The 21652-nt window shown below is 31.9% G+C and overlaps 1 protein-coding gene across 1 annotated transcript in view; it reads right to left on the bottom strand.

Annotated features, from left to right (window-relative positions):
• Phm (Peptidylglycine-alpha-hydroxylating monooxygenase) overlaps positions 1 to 21365 on the bottom strand; it is a 41788-nt gene extending 20423 nt beyond the window's left edge. The window contains exons 1-3 of the mRNA XM_088240601.1: positions 21068 to 21365; positions 1872 to 1929; positions 310 to 397 (exon numbers count right to left, since the gene is read on the bottom strand). Of these exons, the coding sequence (XP_088096727.1) occupies positions 310 to 397; positions 1872 to 1929; positions 21068 to 21184 (263 nt within the window). The 5' untranslated portion in view covers positions 21185 to 21365. The remainder of the gene's footprint in view (positions 1 to 309; positions 398 to 1871; positions 1930 to 21067) is intronic.
• Between the last annotated feature and the right edge of the window lie 287 nt (positions 21366 to 21652).

Genomic DNA, 21652 nt, shown 5'->3' with positions numbered 1-21652 from the left:
ATGCATATTCCAGTTGTGATCGGACCAGACCACAATACAAAGATTTTATTGAAACGATGCTACTGAAATTTGTTGTGTTCCGGATGATGAAGCCCTGCATCTACATAGCCTTATTGGCAATTGTCATTCTATAGTAGGTAAAGGTTAGCTTTTCATCAAAAGTTACCCCGAGATCTCTGATTTCTGGGACAGTAGTTATTAAAGTGTCGTTGATTGAGTATGATGGTGGTTATTAGTAACACTAATAATTTTGCCAGTAATTTACTATAAAATCATTGAGCGCTATAATAATAATATATAAATACTCACCATACTGGTTTTTCTGAGCCCGGAGTGGTACAGCCATACAGAAGCATGTGATGTGCAGTGTTCATTGTTGCGTTAGGCTCGAATCCCACTGGAAATAAACATTTACATTTTAATTACAAGCTGCACGATAAGTGTAATCCATTGTTAATATTGGCAAGTACACAAACTCACTACCCCGTGTAATGTCCACAATTAATATAACACATTGTGTTGCTTTAGATAAATGCGTGGTTATTATAGAATAGCCACCTAAAAGAAACAACGTACTTTAATAATAAAAACATATTTGCAAAAACGAATCGTAAACTTCTTTTCAATTAATTGTAAGCATATCATTCTTAGAATGCTGTGTCTTATAATGAAACTTTAGACCTCTAATCTGAAATATATTAATGTATAATTTTACGTAAATGATATGATAAATAAATAAATATTATCAAACTTAATTTGCAATGTAGTATACTGCTCGTAGGAGAAAAACTTACATCCATGTGCGAGAAAAGGATCCTGCAGTTCTTTGGACATATTTCCAGGGTTAACTCTGACAGTTTGGAGAAAACAAAATAATAACTGAAATATCAGAATTATCACTGACGAATTCCTACAGAAGAGCACAACACCATTCGAGATGGAGGGAGACTGTCCACAGATGAGGCATGCCTGGAGTCAGGCGTATTCACCATCCTCAGACATGAGGTACGGATTGAAGAGAGATACTGCTCAATTTTCTTTCGGCGAAATAATTGTGAAGACTTTTTACAAATCACAGACGAATGTGTAGGAATTATCATGGAAGTTTGAAGACCCAAAGTTTAGGAAAATCGGAAAGGATTTGCATGTGAATGTCATTAATAATATAGAGATTAATTATAGGTTAGAGGGGGGGGATTGTTAATTATAAAACTGTGGGATTGATTTAGCAAATGTACGAGAAAAATAAAATGCCAAGTAAATTTTGCTAGATGTAAAAACTGAGCGAGGCTGTAAAAAAACCTTGATCGTAAAGTCTAACAAAAAGGTATTTCAAAAATAAATAATATAATAAATTTTGAGTGATAAGTGTCATATTTTATTTTCTCCTGGGAAAATACAGTGACAAATATTTTAATTTCTCGATAAAAATAATATTCAATAATTATTATTACGAGCAATATTTTGCATTAATAAGAATTTGAGTCGGAAACTCCTTTTGGGAGGATTTGAATTATTTTATTAAATGTAAATCAAATTTTAGTCGTCATTTACTTTTTTTCTATATTAATGTGCAATGTGTTGTGTTTCAATTGTGCTTTACTGAAGTACATTTTTCATCCCAACAAAACACAAGACTTTTAGTCCCATGGAGTTGGGACATGTGTCCCAATGAAGAAAGAAAAATAATAAACGGGTTGTGGTCCCGTGGGCAGTGCCACCGACTCCAGATCAGAAGGTCAAACGGTTCGAATCCAGCCTTGCCGCCACTTGTTTAAAAAGAAAACGCCCCCAAATTGAATTTTTGAGTAAATCATAAAAAGGAAATACATCATTTACAAAAAATGCATATGCATATATAAATAAATTACCTATAAAGTAGCTTGTCCGAGGGTCCACTTTAATGGGAGTGCACAAATAGAGTTCATCCTGTAAACAAACGGAAAATACAAATTTATTTATATTTTTTACAGATATTACTAAAATATGGAATTTGCTAAATTCATTCACTTTTAATAAGCAAATTGTGTTAAATTAAATTCTTATTTTTATCGTTTTTATTTAATCGTTTGTGTACCTTGGTGCTTTTGGTCAATTTGACATGAATGTTTGAATAATATTTATTTCGGATTTTATAATTAATTTATTTAGTTTAAAATATCTTAAAAGAAAATATTTTAATTGATTGGACATACTTATTTCTTCAGGTGACTTATTGTTATAAACCACCGAAGTTTCGGCCAATAAAACGAGTTTCAGCCGCGGTTTCGGTTAAGGCCAAAAATACGCAGAAACTTCGGGTTAGCCGAAACCTGCCGTCGGGATGTGTCATATCTCATATCACATGGCTGTTCTCGGGTGTAATTAGAGATATTGGATTGTTGTCCATTCAAATAATTAGTTATAGTATTGCCATTGTCTAATGTAAAAAAAAAACCTTTGGGATTTGTTGACTATAGTTAATGGTTCTGAGAACTTTCATATTTATATTTTTAATTATTAAGTTGAAGTTCCTATACCGTCCATTGAAGAACTGTTCAACTGTTTAAACCAAAAAGTGCTAAAAAAAACAATAAATAAAAAAAATCATTGCGTATTTATTTTTAACACTTATATTAATGAACTCGTAAGTCGTAACAATAAAAACGCCTATTTTTGTGTTTTGATGTGACTTTTAACTTATTTAAATAAGTTTCGGTTTCAGCCGAAACTAAAACAAGCTGAAATTCAGTTTGGTTTCGGCTAAAAATCTTGTTTCGATCGGTTAATATTATTGGTTTATTTATAAATTGTACTCTTTTAAATCCTATTCCGTCGCGTCGGTAGTCTTGTCTTTTTTATCTCAAGTGCAATGAAAATTTGTACTGCAAAATTATATTTTATTTGTAAGCATATTTTTTGAAAGATTATTCCAAAATCTTGCCTAAATTATCATTATTTAAATAATGTATATTATGTTGACAGTAAAAATAAATGTGAAGCTAAGGTTCTGAATATATTCCGATAATTTGGTTATGACCCAACAGAGGAATGACTTTTGAGGTCATTAGGATCAATCTCTTCATAATATCGAGGCTTTACTGACAGAATGCATTAAGTCATTAAAACGTGTTCCGGGATAATCGCATTTACCGCTTTTTTTATTCTTTCAACGCATTATTTCCCCCACAATATTTTTTTTAAACTTTAAAATAGTAATCTTTATTCTAGTCATATTATGAAATCAACATCTTGCACCTATATTCAAAAATATTTGAAATATATCGAGGCTATACTGGCAGAATGCACTAAGTCAACAGTCTTTATATATTTCAAATATTTTTTAATATTGCAAGATGTTAATTTGAAATATTACGCTATGGCTAGAATATTAACTCTTTTAAAGCTTTAAAAAAAGTAGGAGAAATAATGCGTTGAAAGAATAAAAAAACTTTAAATGAGATTATCCCGGAACTTGATTTAATAACATAATGCACCACTCCACCGACAAGCCACAGAAAGTGGCTTGGTGGGAATTTAGTTATTCTAAAAAATATATAAATGTAAATTAAAAAAATTTAAAAAATCGGTCAGTAAAGCCTCGATATAATACTCGTATCGTATATGATATGTACAATTTTTTTTAATAAAACTAGATAAATATATAAGTAGACACTTAGTGTATATATAATTTGGCACATGACATCCAATGTACACACATTATAAATATTTTCGTCTATATTTCTTTATTATACATTCAACAATGTTTGTACAGCAAACTAACTTGAAAGTGTCTCTATTGAGAGGATTTTTACGGCAAATTAATTTACAATAAAAAAGTGTCTACTTCCTCATCTATTTGCTCAGCTGGATAGACAACTTAACATGTCATTGTATCCAACTAACAATAACTATACCAAACATTAAAGCACTGGTGAATTTATTAAACTTATCATATGCAAATGCGAAATGGGGCTATTTAGGTGCGAACAAAATAGATATGAAAATTTTCTTAATTATTTATTAATAAATTAAATTTTTCTACATCTGGAAATAAAACAATAATAATATTATGATGCTATAAAACATCGGTTGACTAGATAAAAGGAAATCCCAGGAGCTAACTGATAATAAAGTTTATGTGCATTTAACTCATTATTTATTTATTTTCAACATAGAAAACATTTTTTTATTGGGTTGAGTGCATTTCAGCTTTTTAGGTCAAAATTATTGCGTTGAGCCACCTAAGAAAGAATAATAAAAATATACATACTCGTATATCTTAAATGAAAAAATATCTTTAAGTACTAATACACAGACAAAAAGACATTAAGTATTTTTTATTAAAATTTAATCGGGTTGTGGTCCCGTGGCTAGTGTCTCGGACTAACGGCTTAAAGGTCCGTGATTCGAATCCCACTTTACCTCAACCTGATTCCTATTTTCTACTAGTGAGTTATTTACAACTAATTAAAAAAGGTCATCAAAATTAAATATTTGGATAAATCATAAGAACGCAAATATTTACCTTTTTTAAAAAAAAAAAGTATGAATTTACAATTTATAGAAAAAACAAAACTGTGAATGAAACAAAAAAATATTAATACATTTTTTGCATCAATAATATAATTGATGACAAAAATGAATTTACGCCGTGGCGCAGTTGTTTAAACGGCCAACAGCGTCGCGGGTTTGATTCCCGCCAGTTGCGAGAAAAAATCCAAGAAAGATTTTTACTTAATTAGTCTTGGTGTATTTTTCACAACCTTCTTCCATATCCTATGTTTCTCAGCTGGTAACAAGCCTCTAAAATGAGGTTTAGCGGGTTATTCCTTTTTTTTAAGAAAAAAAAAACTGTAAATTAATTTACAGTATTCAAAAATCAGCAGTAATTTTGAGCAACACTATGAATCGAATAAATGATAAAAACATTTTTAAATAACAATAATAGTATTTTTAATTATGTAATTACCATCACCTATTAATACTAACTTGTAATTTTTATATCCATTAATTTCAATTAGTACCTACACACTAAACATTTAGAATTGATTAATTTAAAAATTAATTACTTTCAAATTTGTTTTAGTTGAACTGTCCAATTATTGCGGGTACAACCATACTTCTATTATTGGATTAATTAAGTGTTCAAATAGAAATGGTTATGTTTCAGACAAGGTGAATATCACATTAAAAAATAATTTATACATAAATATAGCAACAATTTTATTGTTCAATAGTAAAAATAACAAATGTTTTCCGCGCTTTTGTATCCAACCACACAAAAGAAGTTCGTAATCAAAGCCAATTTTGTAATTACGAAAATGTCTCTGGAACTTAATTTTTATGAAGTTTGGTAATGCTGTCGTGATTTATGATTTATGGCCGACGCCGACACTGAGGCTTCAGGGAAAACAGGAAGAAGGAAGTGGTGAAAGAAAAGATGACAGACAAAACGAGCCGGATGCAGCGTAAAAAGTGCGGCGAAAAATAGCCAATCATGGCCTCGCCATTTACGTGGCAAATTCTTGGTGGAAAAGAGAATTCTTGGTGCAAAAACGAATTAGCGTTAAAACAGAATAACGATGCCGCGTCGCCATAGACTAACGGATTATCGTTTTTTTGCAAAGCGAAGTCGGAGGGCTAGATACAGGCTACTTGTTATCCCGAAAAAATATATCATTCCATCGGAAACTTCTTTTATTGTCAAACGACAAAACGAATTAATTATCGAATCCCTCCCTAATACCGCGGGTAAAGGCTATTATATAATATACGAGTACCTATGTATAAAAAAAAAATGTTTTAAAAAAATAATAAAATCAATAACTGTATCCACGAAACATAAAAAATATTCTATACCAGCTTCTTGTAAAAGGTCAAATAAATGTCATAAATAAATAATAAAAAAGGTTTCAACCGAAAATTCAATCAATTTAATTTCGACTCTATCTCAGTTCGATTGGGAAAATTGAATTTCTCTCTGATTTTTTTACTTTGAGCCTTTTTAAAGGCTGTAAGGTATTTACATTTAAAATTATTGCTTCTCAGAATTCGGAGTCTTCGATAAAATTGGCATAATTTGTGGCCTAAAAAGGCCAGTTGATTCTAGAATCAACAATATTTTCAGTTTGTCGAAATATTTGCAGACAACGACTGGACTTAACTCCCTAGAAATTTATTAAAATTAACATAAATATTACGACAGAAATGGAGAGCTTTTTAGAGAAGGGAATATGTCAAGAATATAAACTAAATAGAATCACCTAATTTTGTGAATTGCAAATAATTAATTTTCAATTATTTTATTTTTATTATTACCGTATGATTAGTTGATAATTGAAACTTGATAGACAAGATTATTTTTTAATAAAATTTATTCGTTAGTTGGTAAACATTTCTAAATGACGATAAACCCAATTAACGATGTACAAGAAACACATTTATACAAAAAGTGAAACACATAAATCGATATAAATCTATAATCTCGGATGTAATCTCTGAAAAAATAAGTATTTTTTTAATATTTACTTCTACCATCGGTTCTGTGGACCATATCAATTTATAAATTTCGACTTTTCAGATCTAGATTTTTCCAGATTCAGTGCCGACAGAATCGGCATTTATTTTCATCGAGTACAGCTTTATTCTATTACATAAAACAAATAATGAAGTAAAAAAGTTACATAATATAAATGTTAAGTATGGTTGCTATCTATCTCACTAGGTTATACCTGTTCTGGATCTGTTATTGTTACCTGTTCTGAGATAACTAGCAATTATTATTCTTCAGATATTTTTTTAATTATGCATTTTATTGATATTGTTATAAAAGTACAATTGTCAACTTCAAATTATACATTTATACAAAGTTGCTTTGGCTACGGTTAGTTACCTCGTTCTAAGAAAATCTAAATATATTAATGTGTGTGTATATGTATATTGAAATATATAAAATAAAAATAGTTATTAGAGGATGAAGGGCGGGGTACTGGCGCCTCTAAACCAAAGCCAACCAGCTAAGAAAAGGTAACCCCGACAGAAGAATCCACCAGAGAAGGCAATGGGGAACCACTCTGGTCATGTTTTCATCCAATAAGTAGCTGTTCTGGCTGCGGAATCTAAGAATAGCGCAGGACCGAGACGCTTTTGCTGTAGTGATCACCAACGTCGAGGGGACCTGACAAGGCACCGCAAGAAGAAGAAGAATATTAGATAAAAGGGTCCATCTCATCATGTTACAGTAGTCGGCCTTCTAACCGTTTTCTACTCTGACTTCTTGAGTCGTTAGCCATCGCGTAATGTTTTTGTAAAATAGACACGCATAGAATTAAGACTAGTCCAGAAACCGCATACGAGCATCAAACAGAAGGCGACTAAACTACTCATAAATGAGTAGTTTTACGTTTTGACCCATTAGTTTCTTTGCAGACGTCGCTCAAGAATAAACAGGATGGGATCACATTTCATGTGTAATTAGCAAATGAATGTGTACGTGGCAAATACATTGCTTAAAAATTGAATTATTTTTCCATCTGTCAGATTGTCGAAGAAATCAAAATGGACATTTCGTTAGTGTTGCCAGGGTAGTAAATTTGTTTACCGTACTTTGCTCATCTAATGAGAGAACTAATGAAAATTGGACCTCGGATTACACAACTCCGTTGTGTACATTTGTGTTATGATTATATTTTTTCCCATCGTGCAACATTACGCGGCGACATCACGAATGCGCGCGGCGAAAGTGGGGCATAGTGGGGGGGATTTATGGACACAGTCCGATGTATTCAAATATGATTCTACGCTCATTCTATACTATTCTTAATTCTATGGGGGATAAGTATTGATACTACGTATTATATCCAGCGGGAGATCAATGTAAATTTTGGGTGCAATGAATAAGCTTTATTCCGTTATACCCTGTTTATTTGAGTTATTCGTGGAATATAAAATATTATAATACTTATTGAATGACGCAAATTGTTAATAATGGAAAACAGATGACGATAAGGACTGGCTTATCTTTAAGCAATTAGTTTCCTAGGCGGAAAATCAATACGAAATGAGCTTCAGAAAAAAGTCACTACTTGGAAAATTAATTAATGTTCATCGAAGCGTACTTTATTTAAGTTCGAAAAAACATCTCAAGTAATTAATTAGAATTAAGTAGATGTGTATAATAATCGAATTTATTTAATCAATTTTAACATTTTTCCGTGTCTAGGTCAATTGTCTTTGCCTTCTTATAATGGAAATATTCGAAAACCACGATTTATCAATGTAAATTAAGTATTTATAATGTTATCATACATTGGCGTATATTTATTTACTTGGGTAGGAAGATAAGTGAGATGTTAGTACCGCAAACATGATTCGTGATGATGGCATAAGTGCGAATCTGGTGTATTGACGTACCTAACACTTTCCTAACACTCAAAACAAATACAATCCTTCGGTTATCAGAAAATAGTGTATTTTCTTCTTCAGGGCATTAATAACACGAACATGCAAATCCCACTATGCACCTTCACCATAATAGTTGCACAAAAATATAAAACCAAAGTGCCGTTAGGACACATGTTGTTAGAATCTGATATGTGTCGGCGTTTAATAGCACGTTGGTTTTACATTTTTCTGATCTATGGTTTAGGTGTATAGTGGAATTTTCGTGTTAGTGTAATTAGAGTCCTGGCGAAAAGACGTGTACGTCTCATAATCTTTTTTATCTAATTAAAGAAGTAACTAAAATAAATCTTTATGCTGAAACTACGGTCACTCTTAATATGGTGAAATTGAGTTATTACTTACTTTGTTGAAATCAAAATTTTCATCCTCTATTACATGGGAAATAGCATTAACTCCTAATTCCTTTAATAAGAAAGTAAGGTAATTTTTTATTTATTTATTTGACATTTTATATACATATACAATATATATGCATAATAGGGCTTATTGTCATTCAGTTCTTCCCATTGATCCAGAAACGGCAAGCAGACCGCAAATCTTCCATAGCTCTCATATCATAGGTTGATTCATATGAATCAGTGGCGTCATTCAAAGTACTGCGTTTTTATTAAAATATTCAAAAAAAATTTCGAACATTTGTAAGAAACTTTGCCGTACAATTAAATGCTTTCATTTTTACCCCGCGCATTTCTTATATCCAATTTCCCGTAGGGCTGAAGTTCCTCATTATCAATGCCAAACATGTCGCGGTTTTCTAGAGACATTTTTTTTATAATTTCTTTTTTAAAGTTGTGTATGAAAAAATTTCTTCCTAATATCCATATTGATTTTGAAAATACAATTAATTTTTCTAAATCCATTTCATATATGTATTTTTATCGGTATTCGTAGTATGCGATATTTCTCTATTAAAATTTTTCCACTCAATACTAGGAATTTTTGATGAAGAAAACACAACGTGAATAATTGAAAAAAATATACACCTACACACATTTTCTATCTGACCTAGGACCAAGAAAAGAATTAAGGAGAGACCTTTTAAAGGGTCAGGACCACAGGCACATAAAAAAGGTCATTTTACGGCAAAAAATATCAAGTCCACATAACTTAGAAGGAAAACACTCCATTCGTTACACTTCCTGTCGTAACACGCCGAAGTCCAAGAATAAATTGTCTGCCGAGGATTGCAAAATTAAATAGTTTTACGTCGTGCGCAGTACTAAGGCTTGCATACATTCAGAAAGGAACCTATCAAGTAGCAGACGGTGCCTTCTGGGACAAAATACACATGAATAAATATGTTACCAAGTACCAAGATGTTCCTCTTCTTTCTTTAAACTTTTTTAGTAATAGAACAATAAAATAAAATGCTATTTTGTATACGTGACATCATAGACAGAATAGGAAGGTCAACGCTGAGGGATATTGTATATAAAAAAAGGTTTTCTTAATTGGCGCGGTAAAAATTAGGTCATTGATTTGTACGGCGATATTTCTCGAAAATGTATGAAAAAAATGCTTTCAATAAAAAATGAACTACTTTGATTTTCGTCACAGGTTCTTGTGAGTCAACCAATCAATTACAGTGTTGCTATGTGTTGTGATACATTTTCGGTTTCCGGGTACCTACTTTTTTCAAATTTTAGTGTATTTTGACGCTACGGGATTCTACTTTTGAATGTCAGCACAACACGCCGACGAAACTCGTGACGTCACGGGGGGAATAATTTCAAAATTACAAAACTTTAAAAAAAAATCATAGCGATAATAATACGATACGTAAAAATAAACAATTTAGCTTAGTTTGATAGTCTATTAGCAAAAAAAAGCATCGAACTTCCTCATTGTGACCTATCACCATCTGTGAAATCTTTGATCTGATTTTTACTTATAAGGTAAGTATAATATTTATTAATCGGAAAACACACATAATAAAACAAATATTTTCCATCCTAAGATTACCTACAAGTTTTTTTTTATAAAATGGATCTATTCGCGGTCCTGAGATGAAATGATTTGAAAATGTAAATATTTCGAAAATCTCGAATATTTCGATTTTGGGGCAATTTTCAAAGAGTTCTCTCACTAACTCACTAGAAAATGGGAATAGAGTGGGGTTCGAACTTCGAACCTCGGATCCGTGAGTCCGCAACACTAGCCACGGGACCACAACCCGATTCAACCGAACACGTTTTAGACTCTCTAACTATGTACCTATCGTGATGTGTGATTAAGTTGTATTTTTTTTTTTTTTGTTTTTATAGATTACGTTCACCTCTAAAGTTTCTACTATGCACTTTTTTTTAACACTAAAATAACACTGAGATATCTCTACACGAGAGAGTGCGGGTATCACCCTTGGCTCTAGCCGACCGAGTTTCTTCAGGGTATGCTTGGCTACAACAGTTTAGAGACTAGAAGGAATGTGTATTTGTCTACACATTTTTATCGATTGTTGTGCGGTATGGACGATACTAAGATTATGATGATCATCGGTTTGTTTGTTCCTGATAATTACCTAAGACAGCGTCAGGATAGATTGTTTCATATTCCAATATACAGGACCAACCTGCTGACGGTTATGCCTGTTCATCATCACTCTGGATGTTGATCTGTTCCATATATACGAAAGGGTTTTCCGGAGCAGGATCCTCCTACTACTTTGACGAAAGTCTATTTATGTATTTTTTTCTTTTTATAATATGTGCGTCTGGAATATTAGTTTGTAATGTGCATGTTATTTTAAATAAAATAATAAAACACACTGAAATAAAAAAAAGCATTCAAGTTTTCATAACATCAGTCAATATAAAAAATTGACAAATTTCTAAAAAATAAACATCAAAACTTCTACAATTTTTCTCATCATACACGGCGGCATTATTCTTCGTAGCATCACGTCTGATCGCGACGTTAGAGAATGAAGACACGGGAAGTAACTACCTAATTGTTTTGAAATGCCATTTTGTTTACGCTAGTAACGTGTCTACATAGAATTAAGAATAGTCCAGAAGGAGCGTAGAATCATATTTGAATACATCGGACTGTGTCCAATAACCAATAATCCCCCCACTATGCCCTTCTTTCTTTCGCAGCACGCATTTGTGATTTCGCCGCGTAATGTCGCACGATGGGAAAAAATATAATCATAACACAAATGTCAGGTTAAAAAAAAAAGCAATCTGTTAATTTTCTAAAATTTTATTGTGCACGGGGAAATATTGATTGACACAACAGAGTAGATAAGTAAAGGGTCATATAATAAAAGTATTTTTATATTGAATTAATGAACTTTTAAATTATTTAATTAAAAACAAATTTTATTTAGCATAAAACGGATATTTTTATATCATGTTAAATAATATTTGATGTTATAAATATAATGTCGGTCAAATGTCCACCACAGAGTTGTGTAATCCGAGGTCCAATTTTCATTAGTTCTCTCATTAGATGAGCAAAGTACGGTAAAAAAAATACTACCCTGGCAACACTAACGAAATGGTTATTTTGTTTTCTCCGGCAATCTAACAGATGGAAAAATAATTCAACTTTTAAGTAATGTATTTGCTACTTACACATTAATTTGCTAATTACACATGAAATGTGATCCCATACAGTTTCTTTAAGATCCTAGCAGTATTTCTACACTTTAAAAGGACACAAAACGGCATGATTGAATTCAAATCAGGAGTTGCGTACTGAGCGACGTCTACAAAGAAACTAATGGGTCCAAACGTAAAACTACTTATTTATGAGTAGTTTAGTCACCTTCTGTTTAATGCTCGTATGCGGTTTCTGGACTATCCTTAATTCTATGCGTGTCTATTTAATTTTCATACATCATTGGAGAAGATGATAATTCTCAATAGAAATTAAAATTTAAAAATATCTCAAATATAAAGAGAAACAATTAACACATCTAAACACTCTTAAAGATCCTAACTGATGATAGATGATAAGACAGTGGATCGGGTCATGGCTCTTAAATATTTAGGTGCTGAAATATACTCAGAACTTCTGGATGCTTAAGAAATATCGCATGGCACAATTAACAGATGCGGATTGAAAGCAAGGTCCGGATATCCAAAGCGTGTGTCAGACCAATCATGACGTATGCAGTAGAAATGAGAGCAGATACGGTAAAAGGAAAAAATCTGCTCAGAACGTCAGATATGACAGTACTAAATGCAATTACAGGAAAAACCCCAAGGGGCGGAATCCGGAATCAAGAAATTAGAAGGATTTGCGATACCCAAGAGATAGTACGGTGGAGCAGAACAAGGAGAAGATTCTGGAGAAATCACGTCGATAGAATGGACAGCTTCAGAACCCCCTATACCGTGGCACACGAAATTACAGCTGGTCGCCGTCTGCCCGGAAGACCACCATAGAGATGGAAGGACAGCTGGAACTTAGCGTCTCAGGAATCACCCTCTAGTCGATAATTGATCAGCCGATTTTAACGGAGAAGACGAAGAAGAAATAAAAATGCCAATGGATTAGTTCTCAACGGGTGCTTCTGAAATGATATTATTAGAAATCGAAAAGTATGTTTTTGGTGAAGGAATTTAGTATTTAATTGTCTACCATTCAATTTTCTTGAAGATGATAAACGATGTTCATTAAGTCTTTCTAAGCGAATGGCAAGTTTTAATGGAAGATTCTTTAAGTAAATTACCCACTAGCCTTGCCATTAAGTAAAGGGGCCTTTGAGGAGGAATTAGCTACATTAAGAAGATGAACAGGGAAATTCCAGTAAAGATATAGATTCCTAAAAGGCTAATTATGGCTACAAGGTTGTACTTAGTGCGCTTTAATAAGAAACTTTAGCCCTACGGGAAATTGGATACAAAAAATGTTTTCTTACGCGCGGTAAAAATAAGAGCATTAAATTATACTTCAAAGTTTCCTGAAAATATAGGAAAATAATATTTGAAAATATTTTAATAAAAACGATCTACTTTCAACGACGTCACTAGTTCATATGAATCAACCAATGATAAGAGAGTCGTGGAAGATTTCCGGTTTACCTACCGTCAACGAACCAATCGAAAGAACTGAGCGAGAAGAAGCTGAAGAGAACCTGAGATGTCACACGCGGAGTAATTCCAGAAATACGAATCTTTAAAAAATCATAGCGCTGATAATGCGATACATAAATATTTTATTTTTAGTTTTTGGCTTGGTTTAATGGTTTATTGGCGAATAAAAAAACACTGAACTTCCTCATTGAAGATAACTCTCTCGACTCCCATTGTAATCGGGGCCGAGGTTCTTAAAGTGCCGGGGTATTAGGTAGAGGGTCATAAACGGAATAATCGGGGCCTTGGGCTTGGAGAAGATTTAGCAATAGATGGCACTCGCTCTCCAATAATTAGCCTGGCTCTTTAAAGATCTAGAGAATCAACTTACGGGGACCCGTCACAACAGATATACACAGGTCGCGATGATGTCAGGAGCTTATGTAGCACTGACCCCCCACTAAAGAATAATAATACTACATTACGAATTCATTTCAACGCAAAATCGAAAAGTTTTTGTTAGTTCTGTACTATCTATTCTACAAAATTTAATTTATATCGGATAAACGGGAATAACGAAAGTTGGATAGAAAATTTAACATCCTCATATATATACGGGTATTTAAAAAGGACGTGACAGTGCCGTTGAGATAAATTCTAGGAAAGTTTATTTATTTTTCGTCGCTGTTTGCTCTGTTCTTCTCCGCTATCTATTGTTCCATCTTCGTATTAATGTTCCACTCTGTATTCTTCCCTACACCGCGCCCTGTGCCTCGCTTACTTGTCCCAGAAGAGGAATGAAGACATTCTAAAGGAGATTTACTCCTACATAAATCTAATGGTGATAAATCACAACAGTTTAATAAAATAAAGAATTACCAAGTAAGAACTTCAATCTCGTGTGTTTATAAAACTTATATTCCAACACGTTTTAAAGAAACAGCCAGTAGGGACGTGGCCCATTCATTTTGAATGATAGTATTTATGTAAATCCGGATATTAAAGGATTAAGATTTTGACATTGTATCATCAGATCGAAATTGATTGTTGCAACAGAGAGGGAAAACGTTTTTGAGAAGGGAATATGCTGTCATTGGCTGGCTTAAGTGGCCGCTTTACACACTGTGTAACATTCACCATTTCGCCCATGTTTAAACATCCACATTTCTTCAACTCTTCCATCTGTTTTTTTTTTTGTGAAGTTAAAGATTTTAAACCTTTATCATATGCTCGATATTCATCCGGCTGAACCAAATCACCTACTAGGCAACGCCTGAAAACATTTTTTAAATTTTTATACTTCTTCTTATACCAGTCAGTTTAATCAATATGATGGTATCATCAGCATCATCGTCAAATCCCAAATCCGCACCTAGTGGTGTATAGGGCAACGCATCGGAAAATTACGTGTATTTCGATCATGTGTTACAGGAAGGTGAGATGATCAGTCTTACGTTTCAGGTTCCAATCCAGGCACAGTGAAATATTGCGATGTAAAATATAAAGTATTAATAGTTATAAAAATGTGAAAACTATAAAAATGTTTTTTGAAGTGCATAATATCTGTGATAAAAATAACTGAATTTTAAAAATATGTATTACTGTCTTACAACGGGGAAGCTGTCCCTAGTTAGACAGTTCACGTGTCTAACGAGCAAAAAACAAAAAATACATAAGTATACTTTTACTACTCGTTAAACCTATTGTTTATTTCATAACTAAATGTAAATTGCTGTAATAAATATGTAATCATAAAATGAAAATAAAAAAAAACACCATATAAACAAATACTTCACATTGACCCTCGCAGAAATCGAAACCAGGACCTCATGCATGGTTAGGCGAACACGCCAACAACTACACTACAAGGCAGACTTTTCTTCGCTCGATTTCCTTTTTCAGAATTTTACCTGAGAGCAGCCATCGAGCCGAAAACACTCGTCCAGGATTCTGGTTCTATTTCATACACAGAACTGTATTCTTCATCCGCCCGGATACCGACAAAACTGCATAGTATAATCATCCGCATTGACATTTTGAAGAAGAAAATTGTATGTCAAACAAACACACGAACGGTCGAGTGAAAAACTAAGAGATCACGCGGGTTATTAAAGATTTAATTTTATAATCCAACGGAGAAACAACAATCATCAGAAAATTAATCATATAAAAAACTAAACGTGTATCACTGCTCCTCTATCATTCACAATACGAAAAAATAATTTTAAATATTTAAAATACGAAAGAGAAATACTTAATGTTTTATTAAGCATTGAACGCGGAGTAAAGTTTCAGCGCCACCTATAAGTTGAATTTAATCATATGACGTCTGAGATAACGTAATGAAAGCACGTTTCAACATGCTGATAGATCGAAATTCACCATACCGAGGTAGATAGAGTAGAAAAGTTAAGCATACCGTCTCGATATGTATCGATAAAGATAGCGGATGTAATTGCGGCCCAGGATTTCCGGGGCACAAAGGACACGACAGGTGTAGGTATAGGTACAGTTTAGAACTGATTACGACATCAACATCTTTATCAATAGAATCTGCCAATCAATACTAAACTTGTAAACAAAAATAAAGAATAATAATTCACAATATATTTTTTCGTAATAACCTATATTTAAGAAAAAATCTTAAATTAATACCTGTAAATATGTACATCATACTGTATTGTATTATTTCCTATGAATAAAATCACAAATAAAGTATCCAAAGTAGGCGAAAGATAAGCTTAAATCGCCTTTTCGCATTAAAAGTGTACAATTTCCAAAAATATTCGAAATTGAGTTAACATGCGGAAACGATTGATATCACCAGTATCTTTCACTTTAATTTTTAAAAAGAGCGTAGTTTAACAAACGCTCGCTAGAAAGCGCATTGGTTAGTTTTAAGTTTTAAATTGGCCGAAGTGAGAACTTGTATCGCGCGATTACTATATAATTTTAAGTTACGTTCAAGCGACCGAGCAGTGCACGCATTGTGCCTCTTCAAAAGTATACGAAAACGAAAATTTGACACTAAGGTATGCATTCTATTTCATTAGTATTATACAATCTCAAAATTATGTGGCAAATGTGTAGCAAAGTTTGAATCAATTCTCCCTTCAAAATTGTATAATTAAGTAATTGTACAGTTTTTGTGATAAAATATGAATACTACTGTCCTGATCTTTATCATTAAAACTACGTTTTTTCTAAATTGTATACGGTTTTAGATATTTTTTTATGAAAACTTATGTTTTAATTTGAAATTGTCACATTTCTATCATAAATCTGACGTCAGAAATAGTTTGAAAAATAGTACTTTTATACCTAGATCTTCAACTTAGATTACATAATCAGTAAGACTGAAATACCTTGGTTAACAAGTTCCTAATTTAGTGCCATGTTACTTAGTGATCAACGTGATTTAATCAACCACTTAATTTGATTTTATAATTATCTAATTTTTTGAGCAATTTTGTTTTAGTTAATTTAATAGTAAAATTTAATCCATATTTAGTGTAATAATTTCATAACTGTACTGAAAGAAATAAATATTTTATAAAATATTATTGTTTTACTGCAAAAAAGATGATTTTTTCCTTAAACTTAATCGTATTTAATAAATTAAATATTCATGTTCAAATTAAATCGTAAAAATTAAGCAACATTTTATCTAGAAAAGTATCAAAACTCAAATGTACGAAGCCTATGTCAAAAGTAAATTGAGTTACATGATCGCCTTCTGGGGAACTGGTAACAAGACAGACATAACAAGAATACAAAGACAACAAAATAAAATTCTTAAACTAACATACAACCTACCCTACCTGACCTCTACGACTGAACTGTACAAAAAAACACACCAGTTTGACATAAACTACTTGACTAAAATTGAGACCTTAAAAATTGTGCACAAAATAACACTGGGAAACATACAAGACGATGACATAATATTAGTCAAAAATGCTGACATACATAAATATAACACCAGACAACAAAAACACTATCATATTGAAAAAGCAAAGACAAACACAGGACAGTCAAAAATACTACATAATGGACTTAAACACTACAACGACCTACCTTACTACTTGAAAACTTTTAATGGAGACAAATTTAAAATCAATCTGAAAAAGCACATGATGACTGAACTAACTAGACTAGACGAGACATAAAATGACTAGACAATATTAAATTTCTAATGTAACCCTAACGGGTTTTTTAAAATTGTAAATAAATAAAAAAATTAAAAAAAACGATTATTTTTCTGACCTACGTTTCGGCTACTGTATAACAAAATTAATATATAATTTTATCTTACTTCGAAAGACAGATAATGTAACTAGCATTTCTTTTAAATGTTGAAAAGGTCATTATTATTAAAAATATTACACGTTAAACCTTTAAAACGCTCTCCTGTAAAATCAGCAAGTTTTGAGATTATACAGTTTTAAAGCTTGCTTCGAAAAATAGCGTGGATGCTCAGACTAGAGAGAGATAATTATTCTTATGCTGAAATAGAGTCAATGTTAAATATTTCTAGTCTACAAAAACGTAGAACTAATATTGACTCCATATATATGTTCGGCATACTAAATGGTATAATCGATGTTCCATCATTACTGGGACAAGTAAAATTCAATATTCCGACTCGTAGATTGAGAAACAATGAAGTACTGTTCATCGATCAGCATAGAACAAACTATGGCCTAAATTCTCCAATGACCCGTCTTTGTCGTATTGTTAACTCAAGACAAGATCTGGACTTTTTTGGTTTAAGTTTACAACGATTTAAACGAGCACTAAATAAATAGTCCAGATCTTGTCTCGATGTCCCTTATGTTTGTCAATGCTTCTTTCTTTTTTTTTAAATGTTTTAAACTATTCTTTTATTGTAATATTTAAACCTTATAAATTGTATACGTGGAAAATGTCCGTTAATAAATAAATAAAATAAAATAAAGCGAGAAGGCGAAATATTTTAAATCGCAAAAATGCCTTAATTATAAATGTAAAATGTCAATTATAAATTTAATCACAGTACGTTTTGCTTATCAGACATTTGTTTTGCTTTATTCTGATTTATTCGGTTTGGTTCAGATTAATTCCAATCAAATTGTACAGTCCATTAAAACATTTCATAATCATTGCTTTATTTTTTATTTTGAATCTTGAAATAGGGCGCACATAAACATGTTCTTATGTGTGCTCTAATAATAACAATGTACATATATTTTATTTATAAGTTATTTAACACATATTTATGAACCTTTTGTTTGAATTCTGATAAAAATATCATTCAGAAATGTAAGTTTTATATCACCCGTCGATGGGAGGAGTGCTCTCCCGAAACTATAGTTGTGTTCTTGTAAAAGAATAAAATTGTGTAACACTGATAACAAAGTTTTATTTTCATAATAATTTGTAACATAAGTATATTGTGAATAAAATTAATTTAAAAAAAACACACACATGTATTTTCAGTTTTATAAAATAAATATAGGCGAATTATATAAAAATAAATTGGATTAACCCTGCAGTAATAAATACATAGGTACATATTTAAAAGTATTTACAATGCAAATTAATATCCATTTGGATATTCTCAACCTGAGTACGGCCCATTGTTTTGCTGCGAACTGTAGCTAACTTAATACCCAATAGTCATAGAATGGTTTTCCTACGTTTGGGCTCCTCAATAGCTTGGCGCATTATTACTCTGAGCATAATACCGTATATTTTAAGTAAAGGCCAGAACCCCGATTACAAACGCTTTCTTCATCGGTACATATCGAGACGGTATAAAGTAACATCGATATTTATGTACGAAAATGTGTATATTTGTATGAAAATTCAAAACATCTTCGTCGGTAACCTGTAATTGAAAATGTTAACAAAAAAAAGTAAACATATTCAATTTTTCATACAGAAAACTTAATTTTATTTTGTAGATAAAATTTATCTTTAATTTACAATTTATCTACAGATAAAGATGTTAGTTTATACCGTCTAGATATGTATCGATGAAGATAACGTTCATAAGCGCGGCGCAGGAAATGTTGAGAAATATCCTCGTCACAATTACGCTTGTATAACATCCTAATGTAGTAATGTATTCCTCACTGGGAAATCGCGTGCCGAGGAATACATTTTAAAAGTTTTTATTTTTTTATAAATACGTGTACAATAAATTAAGAAATAATACTGACACAGTACATTTTATTTGGTTATTGAATTTTTTGTTCATTTTTACATTAGCAGGCTTATTGTCAATAAACAATTTCTTCCAAACAACGAATTTAATAATTTTCGTTCGTTATTGAAATTATTTTAGCTTCAAAACGTTTGCGAGAAAAAAAATAGAAGAAGCAATAGTTTTCAATGGGGAAAAGGGAATAAAGAGAGAAGAAAAGATGAAAAATAAAGGAAGAGAAAGGAGATGTTTCTTCGGGCGTGATTTAAACAGAGATACTGTAGAAACATCTTTGACAGTGGGTGGGAGATGATTACACTGGCGAACCGCATGAACAATATATGTATATGAGTTAGAAAAAAAGGAATGAGGAAGTTCAGTGCTACGGTCGGATTTTAAAAAAAATCTTAGGCGCGGTAAAAATTCGGCATTTAATTGTACGGCGCAGTCTCTCAAAAATGTAAGAAAAAAATAATAAAAATGAACTTCTTTGAACGAAATAAGTACGGTTTTTGAGACGAAGACGGAAGACGGTGCTTGGCACTGTATGGTGTTCTGAAGAAAAGCTTTCAATCAATTGATTGATCGATAGTTCTGAGTCTCGAGTCTAAAAAGGCCAATGTCAGTTTTTTTTCTTGCCAACATTTTGTAGAGGCTTGATGCCAATGAAAAAATATAGGTATAAAAATTATATATATACGCACACATATGTGGTAGTGTTTTTTTATTGAATAGTTTCAAACATCTCAAACAGCTTATTATAACGTCACAAAATAGCTAAAAAAATTACTCTGCCATGATGTAATTTACGACATAGGCTTTTTTAGACCCAGGCCACAGAATTATTGATTCTCGCTATTATAAAAATGCAACCATATGGATACTTTCGTGCATAATATGTATCATAATAATCACTGATCTAGAATCACCTTTTAAACTGTGAAAATACTATCGGTTTTTTATGAATTATTAAATAGGTACAAGTTATCCAAATTTACAAAATAAATACATTTAATAAAGGTTCGTAATGTGACTGAAAAAATATATAAGTATACTAAGCACATTATTGTCTTAATGGAATCCAATACGAAAATATATTAATCAAATTGAGAAGATTTTACAACGATTATTCCAGCAAATTAATTAGAAAACAATGTAATTTTATGAACCTTATTTAAAATATCTATTACCATATTGTATCCATACTTCTAGTTTTAAAATATTTTTTTCGTGTGGTTCAAATAAAGTATAAAATAAGCGTAAAAACTAAGCTATTGGCGGGTGAATTAAGTTATAATAACAAAACAAACAAGATTCTGAATTGATGGATCCACTTCGGTTAACATATGGATCCCGCATTTTTTCAAGCTGGAGAGAAAATATGTCTATAAACAATTGTTTTTCTAATTCTTACCCTATTTGGAGTCACATTCGGCATCAAAAAAGAAAATTTGTCAGTTTCGGCGGCCCAGACAAGGGTTAGAACAGAAAATAATAGCAACAGATGGTAAAACTCCATCATTGCATACATAAAATGTTAATGATAAACAAACAAATTGTGGAGTAAATATTATAAAATTATAACAAACGACTGAATTGGCTCTATTCTAATCAAATAGACGTCAACATTAACCACAAAATGCGTAAAGCCCACAAACACTGATAGAAACTACCGTTCACTTTTGACTTGAATAACGGAATGCGGGGCGGGCGGGGAAACGGATCCATGCGATTTATGTTTGTAGCGAGAATACTATTTTTACCTGTGACATTAGAGTGTTGCCACACTCGCAAAAGTAAGTTAGGGATTAGCAACATTTTACTAAAAAAATCTACATTCATTTGTTTTGGCATGTTTTATTATATATCACGCAGTAGAAACACCTGTTTTAAAATGTATTCTTATTATTATGCACTCACGTTACATTTTGTCTTTAAAGTATAACTATTCAATAATCTTTGAAAACAAAAACAACTCAAACAACATATCATATTTAGC

Source organism: Micrasema longulum, unplaced genomic scaffold, assembly GCF_059751315.1.
Source record: "Micrasema longulum isolate JH-2025_06_02 unplaced genomic scaffold, ASM5975131v1 h1tg002521l, whole genome shotgun sequence".
Lineage (NCBI taxonomy): Eukaryota > Metazoa > Arthropoda > Insecta > Trichoptera > Brachycentridae > Micrasema > Micrasema longulum.
The sequence above is the reverse complement of the archived record's forward strand: the minus strand, read 5'-3'. Positions and strand labels throughout refer to the sequence as shown.